General features: G+C 36.6%; 2 protein-coding genes across 2 annotated transcripts; both read right to left on the reverse strand.

The window, feature by feature from the left end:
* Positions 1 to 843: 843 nt before the first annotated feature.
* Positions 844 to 3,344, reverse strand: LOC109059700 (centrin-3). The gene is made up of 5 exons (XM_019076872.2): positions 3,168 to 3,344; positions 2,643 to 2,778; positions 1,982 to 2,096; positions 1,229 to 1,420; positions 844 to 903 (listed from the first exon to the last, which is right to left on the reverse strand). Exons 1-5 carry the CDS (start codon positions 3,182 to 3,184, stop codon positions 860 to 862), a joined length of 504 nt encoding a protein of 167 aa, XP_018932417.1. The 5' UTR covers positions 3,185 to 3,344; the 3' UTR covers positions 844 to 859.
* A 12,987-nt stretch (positions 3,345 to 16,331) lies between these two features.
* Positions 16,332 to 22,096, reverse strand: LOC109059701 (arrestin domain-containing protein 3-like). The gene is made up of 8 exons (XM_042765442.1): positions 21,625 to 22,096; positions 19,563 to 19,644; positions 19,332 to 19,479; positions 19,121 to 19,223; positions 18,755 to 19,011; positions 18,514 to 18,670; positions 18,120 to 18,262; positions 16,332 to 18,028 (listed from the first exon to the last, which is right to left on the reverse strand). The coding sequence occupies exons 1-8, from the start codon at positions 21,902 to 21,904 to the stop codon at positions 17,960 to 17,962; spliced, it is 1,239 nt and encodes a 412-aa protein (XP_042621376.1). The 5' UTR covers positions 21,905 to 22,096; the 3' UTR covers positions 16,332 to 17,959.
* Positions 22,097 to 22,708: the final 612 nt, after the last annotated feature.

Genomic DNA, 22,708 nt, shown 5'->3' on the forward strand with positions numbered 1-22,708 from the left:
AAGGCAGAACTTTTCTTTGAATAATGTCTCCCTCTATTGGCCAAGACTGAAAAAAATCCCCTTTTAAACCAACAAAAGAATGGAAGAAAAAAGGAATAATAAAATTTTTAAAAAGTTAAATCACATATACATTGCTTTTATGTGAAATTCAATATATTATTAATTAATTTACTCTAAATATAATTATATTAGTTTTTATAATATTATACATATAATAATAATAATAATAATAATAATAATAATAATAATAATACTGCAACGTCAACTTAACATAAAAAAAAAAAAACTGCTATCCTATACTATTTCTGAAAAAATTAGCTGCATTGCCTGGAATCAGTTTAGAAATGGATCAGCTAAATTAATATGCAATCGCAGTATAATTTAATATAATATATGCATTTAGCATTGTTTTATCCCATGCTCTCCATGAAAAATAACATGGCTGTGATGATGACGCTGCGCTTTAGTCAAAGAGACAAACGGAAATAATGTTTTTTTTTTTTTTTTTACTGTGTATTTACAATAAATAGTACTTTGGAATGTTATTTCAAATGCAAAATGCACAACTACAACACAAACTATTAATACTCAAGACATAACACATTTGCAATGATAAAATACAAAGTATCCCAATAAAAATCTAACCAACCTATTCATGACCTAAAATGTCATTTGTCCTTCACGTCCAGTTCAGTTCAAGCGTCTGTCCAGAATTTCAGCACCCATCGCACCTACCGTTCCATACATCGGAAATGTGGTTTACTGCTCATGAATAAAGTCAGTCTGTCAGATCGATTGGCTCTTCACAGTGTATGTGCAGCCAAATCTTCAGCACACATTTTCTTTGAGTCACAGCTGCTCACGAGTCGCCGGTCATGATGGAGATGAACTCCTCTTGATTAACTGAAAGAGTCAAAGAACAAATGTGATCACTTAAATTCACTTTGCTTTTAACCTACTTACTCCCAGCACAGACAATTATTAATATTTTGCTGATTAAATTACATATAGCTCTTCACAACGCCAAAGGACACACAAACAGCTTTCAACTCAGCCTTCATTTCCACTGTTCCCATTTTTGTTGGCTGCAATACATTAATTTGCTGTGCCTTAATTGAGAAAAGCACTCTGGGCCAACTGGGAAAAGCACAGTAATTACTTCCATTCATCAGAGGCAATAAAAATAGCACTTTTTTCCCTCTCCCTAGATAAAAATGCAGCAACTTACTCTCTCCGTCCCCATCCGTGTCAAATTCATCAATCATGGCTCGCAGGTCTTCGTCACTCATGTCTTCGCCCAGTTCACGAGCGACACGCCGCAGGTTTCTCAGGCTTATCTTTCCCGTTTCATCATCATCGAAAAGTTTAAACGCCTTCAGAATTTCCTCTTTTGGGTCTCGCTCCAATATCATGTCCGTCACTTTAAGAAAATGATATCACTTGGTTTACAAAAGTTAATGAACTTCAAGCTAACATGGAATCTGCTCCTGATTTCAGCAAAATCATATCTGATAAGCAGATGTTTCCATCCAAAGTTGCATATTTAACTTATGCGGAAAATTTAAATATTGCAAATAAATCACCGTTTCCATTGCATGTGTTCAAAATAACAAAATCGTCACTTCCTGGGAAACTGGCGCAAAGTCAGCATAAATTATTCATCTTGTGGCTCTTTTATTCCTACGTAATAAATTATTTGCACCTCAGAGCGTGCAGATGAAAAACATGACAGCATTTGTTATTCATCTGGTAGATAATTATACCAAATTATTTTGGTGACAGACTGAATGCAGACTGAGTTTTTTGTTGCGTATCAAGGAATATATTAGGTAAATGTGTTTCCATCGTAGTTTATTGACATGTTTTCTTATCTATGTCTTCACATCTTGACGTTTTCATCATCCCAAAATTCACATAAAAATATGTTGGTGGAAACATAGCTATTGTCTAGACCTATAAGTGAGTACCGAACTCAACTTACCCACTTCTTTGAAATCTTCCAAAGTTATTTTCCCAGTTCCTTCTCTGTCATAGTCCTTCAGGATCTTTAACACGTCTACTTTCTTCACCTCAAAACCCAGAGCTCTCATCGCCACCTGGAACACAGATTTTAAATATCCGTATTTTTGAGCTACTACGATTCATTTTCAATTGTTTACTGAACAAAATTAATACAGGATGTTACAGTTTACAGTTAACCTTCCCATAAGAAGAACACAAAGTCACTACAACCCTAACAATATTAAATAATGTTTAATTGTTTTGAGAAACTGTGCTTTATCATCCTCTTTAATTAGTCTTACAGTTATTCATAAATAATTGTAAATAAAACAAATTAACGATTTTAACTAAAAAATAAGACTAAATATGCAAGTTAAAATATTTTAATTAATTATTTATATAATTATTCATAGAACTTTTTTGCTTATTTATAAATAATGTTGTATTACAGTTAACTGCAAGTGATACAAGTTTTGGACTAAGATTTGGATTTAAGATTAAATTCTTGTGGGGCCTGAGGGCGAGTACATATTTCAGCAAATTTTCATTTTTGGGGTCAATTATTCCTTCAAGATTTGAACTTTTAAACTGATGAATCGTCACTGCACATGTGTGTTCTGTTTGTAAAATGCGATCTTTACCTTTAATTCGTGATAATCAATTTCTTTATCCTTGTCTGTGTCGAAGAGCTCGAACGCTTCCTTGATTTCATCCTTCTGCTCCTCAGTAAGTTCTCTCCTCTTCTTCCTTTTATTCTTATCAACAGTTAGGTCAGTCCTTCAAGCACATGTATGGAAATCAGTCACCTTCATTCTGATCTTCCATTAGTTCAGATACCATTCATTCAATCACACACACACGCACGCGCACGCTATCTGTCTCCCTTGACAACATTTTGAGGTCCCACAGAACATGCATATGATACACAAAACTGCAGGTTTTTATAGCAAAATAATTAAGTAAATACGTGTTGCTCTTCTTTGGAAGGCAATATGAGTTATAGTTTTTAATCTATTTATAATACGTGTTATTATTTTACTGATTTATTATTTTACTTAATAATAAAAATTACAGTGTCAACAGTTCACATGCACCGGCTAGTAATGCTACACACACCAACAGCTGGTCTCTAAATAAAATCTTTATCGACCACACACCATAATTACCTTAGAGACAGGCTCATTTTTGCAGTTTGGCAATAAATAACTGATATTGAAACCCAAACCAGACCAACGAGATTACAGTTCGGCTTCTCCAGTCGAGCTAATCAGCTAATACCCGAAAACACAAAACAGCGCGTTGCTAGTTGATTGTCGAGGAAACGTTTCCGATTGGCTGTGAATGTCTGAGCGTCAGGATAACGTTATTGGTGATTGGTTGTTTGGAAACCGACCTGCATTTGAGCCTGTTTGATTGGCGGGCTGGGCCAGGAATGGGCGGTCTTAATTGATGGGAGCATTTATTAATGATGTGTGGTTAATAATATTGAACAAATATTACTTAAATATTATATATAATCTATTGTCAATTATAAATTGATATAATTTTATAATATATATATATATATATATATATATGTGTGTGTGTCTGTGTGTGTGTGTGTGTGTGTGCTGATTTACATGTGTGCGTGCGTGTGTGTATATATATATATATATATATATATATATATATATATATATATATATATATATATATATATATATATATATATATATATATAAAATATAACTAATACAAAATAAAGAGATTGTATATGACAGTTTATCTAATATGTATATCAATTAAATTATGATGGCTGTATTATTATTATTATTATTATTGTAGTAGTAGTATTAGTAGTAGTAGAAGTAGTAGTAGTTTTATAAATGTAAATGCAAAATAAACTGATGATAAAAATTTAAATCGATTTACCGATCGTCATACATAGCAATAAATATTGAAATTGATTCAGTATTGAAGTAATCAAAACTCTGGTGACATAAGAGTGCCTTTTATTAATTTTTTACTTTCTGTTGCTATTAATAAATATCATTATTATTGATAATATTTAAACAGCAAATTGTTAACAAAACCAAAATAAGTTTTTAATCCTCAATTTGGTGATTACAGTCAACCACCAATAGAGGACGCCCTACACCACGCCGCCACCATCCTTTCTAACTTGAACTGCAACAAAAAGTGAAAGAAACTCTTTAAAACTTTGCACATGGTTTTGTCACATTCACAGCGCAATGTAATTAATTTAATATAGAATATTAGTATTCTCTCGCTGTATTATCATGACTGGTGGCAAAATCCTCACAGCATCATGTTTAGGGAAGTAAAATGGGTGGCTCCCTAACGACTTCCTCTGATGAGCACAAAATGTTTTTGTCTGGTCTCAAGAGGGGGTCTGGGTTTGAGCTTGAAAGGTCTTAAGGTCACGCAACAACACCGTAATAGACTGAAACTTAAAGTTGAACAGATTAATCTTGTGAAGTGCATGAGCTGTACTAATCAATTTAATAGAAAAACTCATAGGGTAAAGAATTACTTAATCTGACATACTGACTCCATGCTTGTGCATACTTGTGTACTTTTTTGGCTTTTTGACCCAGGAAAAACAAATCCACCATGGAACCATGCTTACTTGCAAAAAGTGCCCATACAAAAAGAAAATAAAAAAAAAGAAAGAAAAAAAAACATGCAAAACACACTTTCAGGATTTCATCATTAACGTGGAATGCAGCAGCACATGTTTTCATGTTTTGGCTGAACTTGCTCATTTTATTTAGAGCACTTGGAACTGAACAGTCTGTTACCGTGACAACAAAGATTACCTCTGGGCAACCGTTGACTGTTGATAGGTGTCCTATTAAAAAACAACAGAATTGTTCACAGACTCACTAATCATTACTCATACGAGGTGTGAGCGGTTGCTGGCAACTCAGCTTTTGCACAATTTTCATGATCTCAAGCTGATCTCTTGCATGCACGCCGACTCAAGGAAGAGGTTTCGGAAAGTACATGATTTCTCATGATCTCGAAAAAGAAAGCATAACGTCTGAGTTATGATAGTACTAGTGCACACGGGGACAGACCACTGCCTGAGTTTTGTAGAGCAGAGTCTGTGTATCCCATGAAGCAAGACTGTTCCTATTGGATGGTGCTGGTCATGTGACAGTCCATTCATTTCATTAGCCTACTTGTGACAGTCTCAGGACCCTCGAATGCCTGGAACATCTGGACTAGCTTGTGTTTCGCTAGACAGTTGTGATGTTGTGTACTAACTAAAATAACTATAACTATATAACTATACAGGGGCGCTGCACAAGATCCCGGGCCCTATGCATAGGCAGTCCTGATGGGCCCCCATGATTACCAGGGCCCTCTCTTCCTATATATATATATATATATATATATATATATATATATATATATATATATATATATATATATATATATATATATATATATATATATATATATATATATATATATATATATAATTTAAAATATCTTCTGAGTATAGATGTGTTCCTCCTGTCATTTGAAGCTCACTACTATGTTTTACTTTTCCTAAAACTGTTTTATAGAGTGTTGCTGTGCGCTGCTTTGTAATGCATCTGTGGGGGAGGTATGACTGGCTTCGATTGGCTCATTCTGAACAAAAGCAGATGAGGAACTACTGCGATGCTGCTGAGGCTGGAGTTATCTAGTTTAGACCGGCAGATGGGTGCTGCCTTCAACACTGTTGAGGGTGGGTGGGGGTTTTTTATTGTCATTTGTGTGATTAATTTAGGGAAGACAGCCTTCAGAGGTTTCAAAGTTACTATTGTAAGAGGTAATTATACTACGTACTGCTCTGAGATAGAGGAAGTCACTGACAAAACTCTGACAGCTTCTTAATCTGCCTATTGTAAAGGTTATAGAATTGTGTTACACAGATGCTTTAGTTAGAAAGGTTGATTTGTCCTGTAGAAAGAGATTAAACTATATTGTATATGTCCTGGAATATATATAATAATATAATATTAAATTATTATAATTATTAATATACAGTATGCATACACATTTAATAATATATAAAATATATAATATTTAATATTATATTAATATATAATATTTTATAATTATATTTCAATACATTCGATTACTATATCTATTTATCTATCTATGATTAAAAAAAACATATTATTTATAATAAAGAGTCTTTGGATAAAACCATCTTCCAAATTATTACATTTTAAAATAAATATAGTGATTATTTTATTCAGATTAAATCTAATAACAAACTGTTTAAATATATGATTTTTGTTCGTTGTTCAATTTAAGATGTAATTAATGGTTGTCAAGTACTTAAAAGGACTATTATTAGTCTATCCTACTGATTCATTGTGTTACGTGGTGGAAAAACTGAGTTACAGTAAGTACAGTACATCTTACACTGCTTGAGCTCCTCCCCAAATACCTGTTCTGTCAGCTCAGTGGTGGCGTGATTCTAGACACGCCCCCTCAATGCTGCTGCATTCTCATTGGATAAAGAAGACAATGTGTGATGCAACCGTGCAGGTGATGGTGCGTGAGGTATTTTAATGTCTAATTTTAATGTCTAATATACATTTAAACTGATATTTTTTTTTTTGTTTTTTATAAACACTTTATGTGAGGTCACATAAAAGCTCCTTCAGAAGGCGTATTTATCCAGACATCAGAGGGACGTGTGACTTCACAGGGCCGCTGCAGTGATAATCATGTGGAGATGTTTTTCTTGTGGCAGAAGGTTAAAGACCACATGCGCTCATGTGGCTTCTCGCTTGTTTTCTCGCTGAGAAAGAAGGAAAGGCAGATGTTGTGTGTACACAATTCCAAATCATGACGCCACAGGAGATCCTGGGCTCTGGCCAATCTCTCCCAAAGCCAAGAAAAACAGACCAGTTATTCTGGTGCCATCTGACCGGTCTTCTGTGATAGCTCAGGATGGTGAAAACTGCATTTATGTGCAACTGACTGCATTTGTGCAAAATGAGTGTGTTTATATACAAAGCAAAATACTGATGCACCAGTCATGGCCTCGACCTTTGGTTGCTTGTCAGATAATTATTTAGGAGTGATTAAAGACATTAAAAGCATATTTGGATGAGGGGAAAAAAGGGTAAGATGATTGCCAGACAGAGAACAGCTCAGTAACTGGCACAAAAAGGTCATCCCATAACAGAATGGAACAACCCCACCTCAAAAAGGTGAACATCAGAAGTTTTATGCCTCCACGCAAAAGACTTCCCTGCAAACAGGGAAGCAAATCAGAACTTCTGACAATGTTTTCTCAAAGTTATGAACAAACATTCTTCCATTTATGTTAACAGAATATTCATGCAAAGTTATCCGGTCTTAATAACGTTTGCACAAAAACATTATTCATTCATCATTCATAGAATGTTTTTCTTCTAAAACATTTCAGTTGGACATTCATCTAACATTTTTAAAATTGTACTACTTGTTTCAGAATGTTCAGAGGACATTCAAAAGTAACTGAATGAATATTGCCTTAACATTTGCATAACAAAGAGAAAAAACAACATTTATTAATTTTTTTTAAATTGCAAGTTTTGAACATTCAGAGCACATTCAGAAATAATGTCTAGAGTCAAAGAAATAATGAAATAATGTTCCATCGTCATTGAGTGTGTATTTATGTAAATAAAAATGATAAAATGATACTTGGGTGCATAGATCAACAAAAATCGTTATGACTTCAAATGAAAAATGCAGGATCCACACTCACTTGTGTACTTCTTGATGATTTGTAGATTTTTTTTTATTATTATTATACAAAAAGCAGATATGATAAAACATTTCGGCACTCATCCTTCCTCCGAGAAATAATATCGCTGAGTGCTGAAACATTTGATCCATACAACATACTTATACTGTACTTATTGTACTTATTAAAATATATAAAATAATATTTGATCAAACTAAATTTTATTAAATTTTCAATGATTAAAAACGTATTGCTGACAAATGGATAAAACCTAGTGGTTTGAAGGATAGTGCAAATATTGGTAAAGATTTAAAATGACAATTAGTATTTTGGGCCTGCACTGTGATCCTAAAATAGAGTCTTTTAATGCCATTATGATTCTGGAATATAATTGAATGACAGGTTTTTTTTCTGTAAATCAAATTAAATTTGTATGATAGTCATTATATTATGCTCAGAAAAAAAACTTAAACAGGACACATTCTAATGCAGGGAAAAAAAATAAAGCTGCATAAACACTTTATTGTTTTGATGCTTGAAAACCCCTTTTCGTCTTTGACCCTTTAATTACTTAATAGGAACTTTAGGAAAATGTTCTCAGAACATCTGTTTCTTAGCTGGGTTGCTTAAAGGTTACAAATTATACCCTCAATACACATGTTCTGTATAAATAAATAAAAAATAATGCTAAAAAAAACATATTCAAGCAAGCATCTCCTGGCATGAGTGCAGGTGCATGTACATCTCTGACGTATTGTTATCTTGTGAGAGTACACAAATTCTGTGTGATGTGAGAAAGGAGCTGATGCTCGGTGATAGGATATCTGGTTCGAGTCGGTTTGTTTTTTTGCCCTGAAATAAACCTGCTCTGCTTTGTGTCATTCACACAGGTGTGAAGCTGAACCCTCCTCCTCCCCCCATCCCGCCTGGCTCTGTGCACGTAACACCTGCCCGCTGCTTCACAGCAGAACAATATGTTCTCTCGATTACTCCTGCTGCAAAAGAGGAACAACCGCTTTCACTTTCTGTTGCTGCTGGTATGTTTTTAAGTATGAGTGCTGAGATCAGCAGTGCAGGTATACTTCAGGGCATCTGGTTCATGAGAAGGTATACAAGAGAAAAAATATTTGACTTCTTTCACTTTTTCTTGTGGGAACAAGGAAAGGATACTAAGGATACTGAAGATATTACTTGTATTACTTGTGGGAACAAGTAAAGGATACTGAAGATATTACTGAACCTGGTATTATGAGCAATCACAATGACCTATATATACTAAAAAAAAAAAAGTTGGTTTTGCTTACATGTCTGTGTAAAGTGTGGGCATGTGGTTGCATCTGCAAAATTGCTTAAATTGCTTACAGCATCTTTAACACCTGCTGCATTTCAATCATGCAGAGCTGTTTTCGAGAAAACATAAACATCTTCAGGAGGTTGTGCCATCAGAGTGCAGGTAAAATGTGCAGTTAAAGGACAACAACAGGATTGAGAACACACAGAGGTACATAAAATCAGAGATAGCCAAAGAAGATTATCACCCGCTCTGACATCCAATCCACAACCACCAGCTGCCCTCACGGCCTCATGATTCAGTGCATAACACTGTTGACTGAACCAAGTCAGGCATTTAAGAAATCTGCAGGTAGCAGCCCTCAGTCATCAGTAAAATAAGTGTGTGATGTGTCTTTAATGGGAGCTTTTACCACATGCTCAGACAAAACCACAATAAAGGCAACACAGTGCATTAGTAAATGGAGTCTTGAAAGAAATAGATCACCCAAAAATTTAAATTGGATGAAAATGTGCTCACCCTCATGCTATAAAGGATGTAGATGAGTTTGTTTCTTCATTAGAACAGATTTGGAGAAATAGCATTCCATCACTTGCTTACCAATGGATCCTCCGGAGTGAATGGGTGCCGTCAGAATGAGAGTCCAAACAGCTGATAATAACATCACAATAATCCACAAGTAATCCACGCCACTCCAGTCCATCAGTTAATGTCTTGTAAAGTGAAAAGTTGCGTGTTTGTAAGAAACAAATCCATCAGTAAAATGTTTTAACTTTAAGCTATTGCTTCTGGCCAAAATATGAGTCACAATAACATGTTTGTCCACTCATATCAAAATCAACTGACAAATTATAGGAAAAATTATGGACTGGAGTTGTCTGAATTACTTGTGGTTTATTGTGATGTTTTTATCAGCTGTTTGGAGTTTCATTCTGACGGCACCCATTCACTGCAGAGGATTCATTGGTGAGCATGTGATGGAATGCTATTTCTCCAAATCTGTTCTGATGAAGAAACAAAATCATCTACATCTTGAATGGTCTGAGAGTATACATTTTCAGCAAATTTAAATTTTTGGGTGAACGTTTCCTTTAATTTTTGTATTAGGCAAACATATGTTTCAGTTTAAAATTAGCTTTAGTTACTGTGTTTGTCAAGGTTCATTTGCTCTGTATTTTTTACCAAATATTTGCAAGAAAAACACACACTGAAATTGTCTATAAGGCCTGTCTGAATAAGATCCACTCAATGTGAAACTGTAACTACACTTTAGTATTAATTTCTCACAGAAGACTGATTTCTTACAGACATCTTACTGAAGCTCCAGCTCTCTCTGGAGAGAACCACATAAATAAGCATTCACACTAATGAAACTGCACTTTCTTTAGTCTTTCATTTGTTTAAACTTTCCATGTAGGCAGCAGTGCTAGCACAGCATTTTCACAGGCAATTCCTTCCCTTTCCCGCCGTGTGGAGATCATTGTCTCGGTGAAGTGCGTCACTGGCGCCTCTGTTTGCATGCAGCACCACTGTGTGAATGAGGCTGCGCTTTGTTATTTTGAAACGATCTCTCATGCTCAGCGAAGAGCATAAGGAGCTGTAGGCCTCAATCATATCTAAGACAGAAAGTTTGTTCTTGTGACATGTGCCGACTCGTGTCATTTCCTGTTTTAAGATATGAGAGCATCGGAGAGGAAGGAGATGGGGTTTTTTTCCTCACTATCTGTGTTAAGATATTCTCAACTCCTCCCAAGCAGAGTCCTTGCTGGACAATCCAGTTAAAACCAGCAGCTTTAAAAGCACCAGTCGGTGGAACTGGTTTTGACCTCAAAGCCATCTTGGCTTATAGCCTTGCTCAGCAAGCCTGCATTTATTTGATCGAAAATACAGTAAAAACAGTAATATTGTAGAATATTATTATAGTTTAAACTGTTTTCTAATCGAAAAGACTTTAAAGTGTAATTTATTCCTATGATGGCAAAGCCAAATTTTTTAGCATCATTACTCCAGTCTTTAGAGTCACATGATCCTTCAGAAATCATTCTAATACGCTGATTTGAGGTCAAGAAACATTTCTTTTTAATATCAAAGTTAAAAGCAGTTGTGCTGCTTAAAGAAACAGTACATACCTTACCTAAATATCAGTCACAAAATCATTCTGATGGGTACGCAAATAGCTTCTGTTTGCTTCCCAAATGTCTGTTCTGAAGGTCTGTAAGTTTGCTAAAATGATTGGATTGCTTTATGGCAGCGACGACTTATTTTTTTAACGGCGGTTGGCATCCATCTTATTAGTGCATTACTGCCCCCTTCTGTTCCGGAGTGTGGATCAGTCAGACAGTGGTATAGTTCCAAAAGTGAATTCCACTCACTGTAGGGGGCTCCAAAGTCGCATAAATACATAAAACTACATACAGTTGCTTTAATATTTATTTCAGGATTATTTAATGTATATAAAGTTCAAAAGAACAGTATTTATTTGAAATTAAAATATCTTTTCCAACATTATAAATGTATTTACTGTCACTTTTGCTCACTTCTAATGTGTCTTTGCTGAATACAATAATTTCCTTAAATAATAATAATCTAACTGACCCCAAACTTTAGAAGGCTTGTGTATTTGTTACAACCCACTGAAACAAAGAAATTTCACATTTCTATTTTTGACCTGTTTGTGGGCTAGGTCTAATTCAAAATACTTGTTCAAAAGAATCATGTAATTTCCAAGAACTGAAAAAAAAAAAAAAAAAATCTTTAATCTGTTATCACAAATTATTTCATAACTAATTGTAGTCATATCCTCATTTCTTAGGTCTGTTCTAAAGAATGTGACGCAATCATTTTTGCTTTGGTGAATTCTGGTTGTTTTTGAATGTTAGCAGTTCAATATATTGCTTTTATCACATTTTTATGTTTTCATTATTTGATTAATGAATCAGCTGATATAATAAATATAAATTAAACACTAACTTTTGTTATTTAGCTATTCTGTTCACTACTGGGTACAATACGGTGTAAGTACGTGCAATTATGTTTTTCTCTTATAATTTCTTCTGAATGTGCTAGTTTGAGTTCAATATTAATTTCAAATAACCCTAGGGCATCTTTATCACTCAAACTTGACATGTCAGCTATTGACTGCAACAAATACCATCTTGTAACTATCCTGTCTGTCATATCCTGCAGTGGCGTGTTTTCAGATGGGTCATACTGAAGTGTAACATGTCACAGGCCGGTGCTACATGAACCCATCCAAGGTGTTTCAGATTCAAGCTTCCATCACACCTTTGTGGGCTCTTTTCTCATGGACCTGTGGTTGTCGGAGGTTTCCGTTCCCTTCCACCCTATGCAATTCACTTCCCCTTCACCTTGTGTGCAAAAGAGCTATAGATGTATTTAACGTATCTCTATCTGTCTTGCTGTTTGTCTGTTAGAGTTTGTTTGACACAAACTCATCATTCACATTTAAGAGGCATGTTAAAAGGCATCTGAGAGCTGGTTTGGAAGCGTTCTGTTCTGCGGCCAAACCACAAGCTGTCATCAACTCTCTGCAGTGACTGTTTGCAAAGTCTGAAATGTATCTGAAGCCTGCAGCTTTTTGACATATGTCTGCTGTCTGGATTACAGTGACTACTGCTGTATGCTGTATTCAGTCTAAGCTGAACGGTGGACATCTGGTATCTCACTCACACATTAGTGCAGCCTCTGCAACTACAGATGCAGCAGAAATGTTGCTGCCACATTGCAATCATATCCAAGTGTCACATTAGTCAGGACACTAATGATAGGTGGTTTCATCTATCATTTTTTATAACTTCGGGACCCCTCAGTTTTGGTTGATGTTTGGCAGGACATGTGTGTGATATATTGACACATTGCTGGGTTACGTGACATTTAGATCATAAATCATCATTGTTTCATGTGTATGTTGGCATACCAGTAATTGCTGTGCACAATACAAAATTAATCAGCATTACATAACCTTTTCTAAAACAATCAGGTGTAATTCTCAGAGGATGTGTTCACTTAAATTACCATTATTAAAAATATCAATCAAATTTGGTTAACCACACAGGTCAACATGAACAAACTAGACAAAGAAAGTTTGAATGTGTTTATACAATTTGAAAATAACATAGATAGATAGATAGATAGATAGATAGATAGATAGATAGATAGATAGATAGATAGATAGATAGATAGATAGATAGATAGATGGTACCATTATATTACTGTTTTTAGGGGAAAACAGCAAAGATACACCATCAAAGCAGACATGAGCCATTTGGGTTGGCTGAATGGACGGATCAGGTTAAAATAAGCTCCTGTAAAAGTCAATGGCAGCCGGATTGAACTGGCCAGAGCGAGAGAGAGCTGTGGACACGGATAGTACGGCCCGCACTCCCTGTGAACTCCACTTCACAGCCCAGGGCTGAATGTGCCCTGATAAAATATTTCAACACTCCCAAGTATGTATGTCGAGAAGCAAGCGCACACGCAGAGCTATTACGTTGCCGCTTAGGCTGACCAGTCCAAACCAGTTCTTGTTTATCACTGGCACAGTGGCCGCCCTTGTATCAACAACTGCAAGCAAGCGAGTGAGACTTGCACGCAGTGTCACTGCATTACATACAAACATGACTCATTTGCATGGTGTGCTTGAAGTCAAAGCTGCCAAAAACAAATAATTATTGTTGTATTTGCTTATTTTGCTGCTTAATGTTTAATCATTTTGAAAGCTCGGATATGAGAACTTGACAAGTCTTTACTTTACTTGTTGCAGTTTTTTTTTTTTTAACTTTATTATATTATTATTATTTTGCTTATTTATATTATTTATTTATGACAAAGGACTAAATTAAAATATAAGATTTTAAATCAGTTTTACATTTATGCTACTGTTGGATTTTGGTGGCTTGCAGCCCATAAAATGAATTTATTTTGATGGATCACGGACAACGGATATTATAAATGTGATAAAATTAATATAATAATTAAAAATATATTTATTTTATATTTCTATAGTCATAAACTCATAATGTTATATGTGTGCGTGTAATCCCTCTAGAAACTTTGTGAAGGTGGCAGCCAATCAGGAGCCGATCTGGCAATCCTCCACCAATGGCATTTCAGAATGTCTGTAAAAGGGGGCGGAGCTTGCATTGCTGACCACTGGTTACACTGACTCAGCTGAAAGTCGGGGTGTGTTGCGTGTCACTACTGACCCCTCTGGCAGCACAGTCACTGACTGACAATCCCTGACTCGCAGAGCACGTCCCTTCTTAGAAACATGTCCCGCCGCTTCTGGCATAAAGTTACAGTTATGAAAGTGTCCTCCATGCATATTTAGATCCATGACATTATGTAAGGGGAAAGAAGCTTCACACACTTCTGTGAAAAAGACTGCAATATCATAGATGCATTATATTTGTTTTAGGGCTTCTTTGTAGCTACTTTTCAGCTGAAATTCCTGACTTTGTGGTTCAGCTCACCGACAGACCAAGAAAATCATTCTTGGAAGATATCCAAACATTCAAAACTGACATTCTTTTGTCTGCTTGTCTAGACTTTGGCATATGTTCTCTTCACTGTCTCTTTCATAAGTTTGTATGGCGGGTTAAACCCTGCACACTGAGCGCAGATGACGCAGGCTAATTGTTTTCCACAGGTTAATCCTGCAGTGCTGTAAACACCTACCACACACACAGCCTGTCACAGGCCTTTTCAAGTTCATCACCTATAAAGTACCTATAGAACATATCTGGAGACACCCGAGACTTGTCAAAATAAGCCCAGGGCGAAGCTGTTATATCATCATTGCTTTCCGTTAAGAAACACTTCTCTCCTTATGTTTTGCAAAGAAGAAGATTTTATGCCAATTTATGCATCGGATTGACATGTTGACTATATTATAGTAGAGACCAGGGCTAATTGTCACACAAATTGTCAAAAGTTTTTAGGTAATTAAGATTTTTTTAAACGTTTTTGTCTCTTATGGTCACCAAGGCTGCATTTATTTGCTCAAAAATACAGTAAAAAATAGGAATATTATGAAATATTTTTACAATTTAAAATAACTTTTTCTATTTGAATATATTTTAGAACGTAATTTATTCCAGTGATGTCCAAACTGAATTTTCAGTATCATTACTCCAGTCTTCAGTCACATGATCCTTCAGAAATCATTCTAATATGATGATTAGCTGCTCAAGAAACATTTCTCATTATTATGAATGCTGAAAATGTTTTGTGGAAAACATGTGATACACTACCTCTTGGAAATATTCCAAACTTTTCACCGATTATGAGGTATGTAGCCAAGTCCAATAAAGTCCAGTTGCAGAAAACGGTTTATTTTCTTGCTCTTGTTTGGATGTTCGTTTCAAACACCTAGTTCCCATTGTGTCGCCTACATATACTGTATACTCACATATGCAAATGTGTACTAAAATTAATTTATTTAAAACTCTATGTAATCCTAGTGATTAATTCTTTGATGTATATCTGAATTTAATTGACATTTCCAGCTGTAAACTTGAGCATTTTACACTTCATTTACAGCAATGAGCTCGAACGAGCTGAAGAGATCCAGATTTATCCCTGACCAGCGAAGGGAAAGTAGGTTAGTGGTCCACTTACAGCTCTTGGAAGCAAACATCTGCTCCTTTTGAGCCTGGGAAGAGGAGCGGAAAATATGAAGCGTTCCTAGCGCACATGAGGCCTGTGTGCGCACAGACAACGACCTCCTTGTGTTCCGTCAGCATCTGGTCCTTAGATGGCCTGTCTGCTGGAATGCCAAGAGGACGGTCAGGAAAAGACGTTTCCTCTGAAAGGAAGTTGATGCCTATGAAGCCAACTGACTGTACTGAAGTAGAATCAAATAAATACATTCACAAATGTTATACTTTGGAGGTTGTACAAACTGAATGCAAACATAATGTAAATGCTGGTGGTAAAAAGTTCCACAATGAAGTCTGTCAACACAGCGAACTGGTTAAAGATCTCGCCTCAGGATATGTAACACCCGTCTGTCTATTTGCGCTTTGTGTAGTTTTACATTTAATCCCATCATGTTTCAAAGACCTGGGTCACAATTCTAGACACGGCAGAGCACATGATGTAACCACCGTCTCTGGATCTTTTTTGTACTTTTGACATGGGCATTAGGCATGTAGGAACACGTACACCTGTGTTTGCCAAAATATGTCATGTTCTCTGGTGTAAATTGATGTTCTTGACATATGTTGAGAGTACAATTCAATTCCAAAAAATAATAAAAGAAAAATTAAACTTTAGTTTTTGTATAAAATGGCATATTTATTTAAACAGACTGGAGCAAAAACAGACAAACATACAGACAACCTACAAAATGGTACAAAAGTTAGAAACAAGCCAAGAATACAAAACTATGTGGAAACAAACTGAAAACACACAGTGGATATTGCACCGTTCAACTTGGGAGTAGCTTAATACCCATTACACCCATCAACCCCTGAAATGGAAAAAATGGAAGCCAGTTTAATTAGCTCTGGACCAGCCTGACTGAAGAGTAACGTCACTTCCTATATGCAGTATGCATTTTATGTTCACTCTCTATGAGGGTTCTTTGTTTCCCTGTAAGTGCATGTTTGAGAATGTTCTTGTAGTATCTGAAGTAAAACACTCAATAGACAAAACAAAACGGCAATGATTTTTACCATGACCCAACACAAACATCAAGGTAAGGATACATACAGTTCACAAAAAGTACATAGTCCCTTTTTTAATAGGTATATGTCAGCACAGCGCACAAAATCAGCCATAAACGGTAATTAAAAACAAACATGGTTTTTGTGCCAAGGCCACAAAGATTGTTTCATTAGTCTAAACACGGAACTAGTGACTCTAGTTTGTCTGTTAACATCACATTTATGTAAACAAACATGCCTAAAATCACATATAAACATCAGAGCATATGTTTATCAAACTTGTGCATTATATTAGCCAAGCTTCGGTATACACTTTGAATGCAATTGATGGAAAGTGCTAATCGTCATTAAACAAAAAAAGGCCTATGCCAATAGGCCACAGTCAAGGAGTACAAAAAAAAATTAAAACAAGAGTCTAGTTAGCTCTTAGTTGTACATATAGTACGAGGTTCTAAACGAGTTTTGGTGTGTGGTTCTCTGCGAATCTCGTAACAGTGAGAGTGGGAGGATTGATTCAGGAATGTCTTCAGGAATCTTGATGAGTATCCTCTTCATTCGCCATCAATGGTCTCTTTTCTTTTGCCACTTGAATCAGTGCCATGTTCAGGTTGATGCTCTCGCAGTTTCTTTCTAGCAGAAAGGCAACGTGGCATTTCAGAATCCTACCCATAATGCTTTGCAGCAGGTCTTGGTGTATCCACATCTACAGTTTTCAACGTTCTTAAAACGTTTCAAGAAAATCAATGTGGTAAAGCCACTTCTTCTAAGTTGAGAAACGACAAACAGTTGACAAAAAGAAAGTCTGTCGTTATTCTGTTGGGAGTGGATGCATTAGTACAATGATCCCCCATAAATTGACAAGATGATTCGGTCTAATCATTCAAATAAGTGAAGAATCACATCCAAATCAAGGCTGGAGATGTTTGGAGACCATTCTCGCACTTATTGGTGTTACGTTTAGTCCACTTTGGTGTCAAGGGCACAGTTTTACTCCGACAAATCTTGTCTGTACTCCTTTCACCAAGGATGGAGTGGGAAGGGAATCACTCAAGATCTTCAGTGGATTTTAGGGGCCACTGAGCTGGACTCGACCTGGATTGGGAGTGTTTCCTGGTGGATATCCATCTGCGTCTACAAGATGGACGCTCATGCCTCCTTATGGAGAAAGAACAAACCCCAGTTGAGGTTGTAGAGATAAGAGATCCCTGACAGCACTGGTCAGGTGTGGTCACTCCTTCAGCGGGGTGGACAGGTATCTGGTCTCCTGTCCATGGAGTCGCACAGCTGCTCAGGATGGGGATCAACCTATCAAGGGAGAAGAATGAGGTTTCAGAATATAGAAATTCAAATTCGCATAAGCAAGATACAAACTACAAGGTCTGGGAACTCAATGTACCTCAGAATACAGGGGCGGAGGCTGGAAGCGGAACTCATGGATGTAAGCATAAAGTGGTCCTTCAATCTCATCTCTCACAGCTGGGAGCTCCAAGTTGTTCTGTCGCTCCTCATCGCTGACGATTTCAGAGTAGCTTGGTGGAGCTACAAGAGTTGAGGACAAAGCCAACAATTAGACCAAAAAAGACTTCTATGCTGATTGTTTCATGTCGAACAGACATGAAAGCATCTTTGGTATCTTAATCAATGGGGATCAGTCCTACTCCTGGAGATCTGCCTTTGGATTTATTGGAGACTCTGGAAAGTAAACTCTGAAAGAAGGTGGTCCTCAAGGAGCAGGATTGAGTACCCATAATCTAAAGGGCCTGGTAACAAGTTTAGGATTTGTGTCATACCTTCAGGTCTCTCAGGCAATCCCAACCAGCTCATAGCCATGCTGCACTGACTGCTGACGGAAGAGGTGCGACTGCCAAAGGAGTGGAAAGGAATGGTCCCGATCACCAGGGGCAGGTTCAGGGTCAAGTTGACAGCTCGAGGGATATCCACATAGACCTGTTGAGAAGCAAGAGGTTAGTTGCATGGCCGATATTGGCAAGCACTTCACCTTTTCATGAATCAAAAGTATTGTAGACTCACCATGAGTGAATATTCCACATGGATGATGCTGCAGTCCAGAATGGAAGGTGATATGGGCGGGATCTTCAGCATCTTGCCGTCCCAAGTCTCGGTCTTGCCAGAGGGTAGAGGATCTCCTCTGAGGTTAGCTACGAGTTGTTTGATCTCCTTGACCTTCCCTTTGGCAAAGAAGGTTTGGGTTTGGTAGATGGCTGCCTTTGGCACGACCACACGGGAAGAGCAGTTTTCAATCTCTGCGACGATCTGGATAGACTCTCCTGTAAACACAACCAACCGAATTGACTCAATCTGAACAAATGGCAAAATCAAACAACACTTTCATATAAGTGGTTAACTGTCCATCAACAAGCAGGTTTATCATCTCACCTGGAGTGTAGCCCTTCCTCTCGATTTTGGCACTTAGTGATACAGGCCCTGAGGTGCAGAACCAACAGCAAAGGGTTTTCTCCTTTGTGCCAGCCTGAGGAGACTATAGATGAAAAAAGGACAATATGAACCTCTAAAATCATACCACAGCTCAAACAAACATTCAGTTTTACATTGTAAGGTGATTAGGCTTCAAATGCTTTTCTCTTACCAGTAACAATGGAGTGTTGATGTCAATGTGCTCAAAGACCGTGAACTCCTTCTTGGTTTTCATGGGCAGGAGCCATGGCCTATGAAGCTCTGCCTTCACCCAGTACCGTACGCTGCCGTGTTTACCTTCAAAGGATGTCGCCAAAGGTCTGGAAAAAGGCATGAAAAAATAATGTAAGTATTTCAGTTGATACATTATATATGTGTATAACCAGGCAAGAGAGTTACTTACGTCTGGGGCAGTTCGAAGCTGAAGGGGAACTCGTGTCGCCCTGAGTGAAGAATGGTGAAGCCCTCATCGCAGCTGTCATCATCTAAAACAAAGGAGAATAAAATTCGATATACCAATATACCATACCTGTAATATTCCTCAAGACCCCTAAACACAAGACAAAGACAGAGATACAACCCACAATGTCTTAATGTTTCAATGCATGGGAGAACACAAGATTTTAAAACAATGTCAGCAAAAAATAAATAAAAATAAAAAATTTTCGAACCCTTATTAAAGTGGGAATAGAACCGCAAACAGTCCATAATTTGGCATATTTTATGCTTCTCAAAATAAAAAAGGGTGACCATTTAGACCTTGTCACATCACTAAAACCTTAAATCTATGCACATACAAACAAAATACTAGTTACAATGTAATGCTCTTTAAAAAGAATCAATGGAATATAGGAATATTTAGTCTTAAATATACTAATTTTTATTAACAGTTATTGTTTTTGGTGTATTTCCTGATATTATACAGTTTTTGTTCATTTTTTCACTTCCACCTCAGCAGTTTCACTGGGGTAAATAACTATGGTCATAATAAAAACAGAAATAATTTGTCATTAACATGTTGAAGCAGTTGTTTTCATTCATTTTTATTTTTAAATATACATTTACTGTCTCTGTTCTTTTTATTGCCACCTCAGCAGTTCCACAGCCTGCTGTAAATAACTATGAGCATGTCACTCAAAAGGCAGCCAAGAGCTAGAGAGGACCAGACTGAACCGGCGCGAGCAGCCTCTCTCAGCCGGATTTCCTCATGCATATATTACTAGGCGGTTCCTGATTGGCTGAGCCGGAGTGTTTTTATCTTGAATACGCCTCCATAAGGAAGCCACATGTGTACTGCAGCATGGTTTAGGTGTAAGAGAAAATGAAAGACACGTTTAAAAAATACGCAAGACGCAAATAAATACAATTTGACTTACTTTATTAGTAGAAAATACATCATTAAAACTCCATTCAAACTCCACTACTTTAATGGTTGTTACAGAGTACACTTAATTCAGTTTGACAACGCACCAAAAAAAAAAAAAAAACATACCTCAAAATATTACATTGCAGAATATAAACGTTACATTTATGGTGACCAAATCTTTTACAGTTGACATAACTCATGCTAACCAGTGGCATAGGAACCACATTTATTTGTTTTTCTTGCTGTTGTAGTTTTTCTATTACAATTGACTTGGCCCAAACACTTCCAAAAAATGCAGAATGATGCATAAGGTGAAGAATGAAAATATAACAATTTTAATAAACTTTCAATCAGTCCTGCATTGTTGCGAATAAGTTGCGTCGCAGTCTTGACACTTGGGCAAAGATATGATATCACCGGGAGGCACACGAGCACTTCCACCAATCAGCGAAGAAATAGGATTGACTTCAACCAATCAGCGAGCAGAGGCTCGGTCCGCACAACCCCCACCTCGCCACCAGTTTCTGAACAGGTTTAAACCGCTTCGAACAAAGGCTACAAACTTACGAGAATAGTCTATGAAAGAAACTGTAACGTATAATAAAAAAAAAACACATGTCGCGATATGATTACAAAGTGATTTACGGATACGAAAATCGCTAATTACAGATATCGAAGAAAACATAAAGTGAACGATTAACTGGTTGTTTTGGACGGAAGGGCTTGTTTATAAGCTCTTGTGCCTTAATAAACACTTCATTTAAACATATATCTTGCTAGGATACTTTTAAAAGAATTAAATATCTAATTCAAGATGTTTATTTCTTAATTATATTACTAAAACTCTTTAAGAGCAAGGAAGACGTTTCAACCAAGCATCATCTGCATAAGGGTTCATAAAGAAATCTTTTATTTTTCTTTTTTTTTCTACCTATTCCCAATGGATTAAACCGTTCACAGAGTAAAAACTAAAAGTGGATATGGACAGAATAGACAAGCAAGCAAACAAAAGACACAATGTAACCTAAGGAGCATCTGTCATTGCAGTCCAACAAACATCTTTAATAAATAAAAAGTGCCGGATGAAAATGCTCCTTACCTCGATCATGTCCAATAAGGACGTCTCTGTGGTTTAAATACTCCACTTCATCAGTGAAATTCTGTGTGTAGGCAGTGTTGGATCCAGCATTGCGTGATTCAGTCCAGCGAACTTTCGCCAGTCCCTTGGCGTGAATGTTCAAAGATTTCACGCGAATTTCTCCGGTAACTTCAATGATCACCCGACCTGAGACAAAGTCCCCACTGGCAAACACAGGGACATTGCTGTCATTGAGACAGTCGTAGCTGACAAAGAAGTTTTTCACCTTTCCGAGCACCATGGTGGAAATCTTACTAAGCTGTAAGATATTTAAAATAAAAAGAGCGAGTCATCTGTCAGATGTGTTGTATGAATCATCTAAGGTTTTTGCCGTGCAGAAAGGCTGCAGGCAGGTTCAGTGCTATACTTGTCTGTTGATCATTGAGTTTTGCTGTAACTGCATGTGAAGATGCAGCTGTATCTCTGCGTTCTGGCTCTGGCTCTGCTTTAATACCTCCGTTTGGTGGAAAAACAACCGGACTGCGCATGCGCAATCGATAAGACTGCTGCTCCCTTCTTCCGCCTTCCTATACTACAGTCTCTGGTGTATTGTTAAAAGTAACATGTCTTCACAGACTAATGTTTTACTAATGAACAAGTGACTTTTAATATATTATACCTACATTATGATAGGATAAAATACCACATAGTGGTGTGAAAAAACAACAACATGAAATTCAAATGTGAATACAATATCATAGTGAAACAAAAGAAGCTGGAAGTAAATAGAAAGAAACCGGCTCCTGCGTTGTTGACATCCAATACAAAAGTTAAACTATGTTAAATTAATGAACATGAATGAAATCACTCATTAGATTTAAAAGAAAACGATTTTAGACTGATGTAGCAAGCTTTTAGAGCTAAGCTAAAAATTTTTGTTGTTGATATTATAATTTTTCCCCCCATAGATGGCTGTATTATTAAATTATATTTTCATGTAAGTTTTAGTGTTTTGTAGAATCTCATCATTTCAAGCACGGGGCTTTCATAGTTTCTTACATTGCTCTTCACTGTCACCTGTCTGTTAAAGGTGGTTATTGCATAT

Source organism: Cyprinus carpio, chromosome A10 (genome assembly GCF_018340385.1).
Source record: "Cyprinus carpio isolate SPL01 chromosome A10, ASM1834038v1, whole genome shotgun sequence".
NCBI classification, from domain to species: domain Eukaryota; kingdom Metazoa; phylum Chordata; class Actinopteri; order Cypriniformes; family Cyprinidae; genus Cyprinus; species Cyprinus carpio.

Coding starts and splice junctions, on each gene's coding strand:
- LOC109059700 (XM_019076872.2), bottom strand. Junction 2,097..2,642: donor TTGATTATCACGAATTAAAG/GTAAAGATCGCA, acceptor TCTGTGTTCCAG/GTGGCGATGAGAGCTCTGGG. Junction 1,421..1,981: donor GGAAGATTTCAAAGAAGTGG/GTAAGTTGAGTT, acceptor ATTTTCTTAAAG/TGACGGACATGATATTGGAG.
- LOC109059701 (XM_042765442.1), bottom strand. CDS start 21,904: ATGGTGCTCGGAAAGGTGAAAAACTTCTTTGTCAGCTACGACTGTCTC. Junction 19,645..21,624: donor CCTTATTGGACATGATCGAG/GTAAGGAGCATT, acceptor CCTTTGTTTTAG/ATGATGACAGCTGCGATGAG. Junction 18,263..18,513: donor ATTGCCTGAGAGACCTGAAG/GTATGACACAAA, acceptor CAACTCTTGTAG/CTCCACCAAGCTACTCTGAA.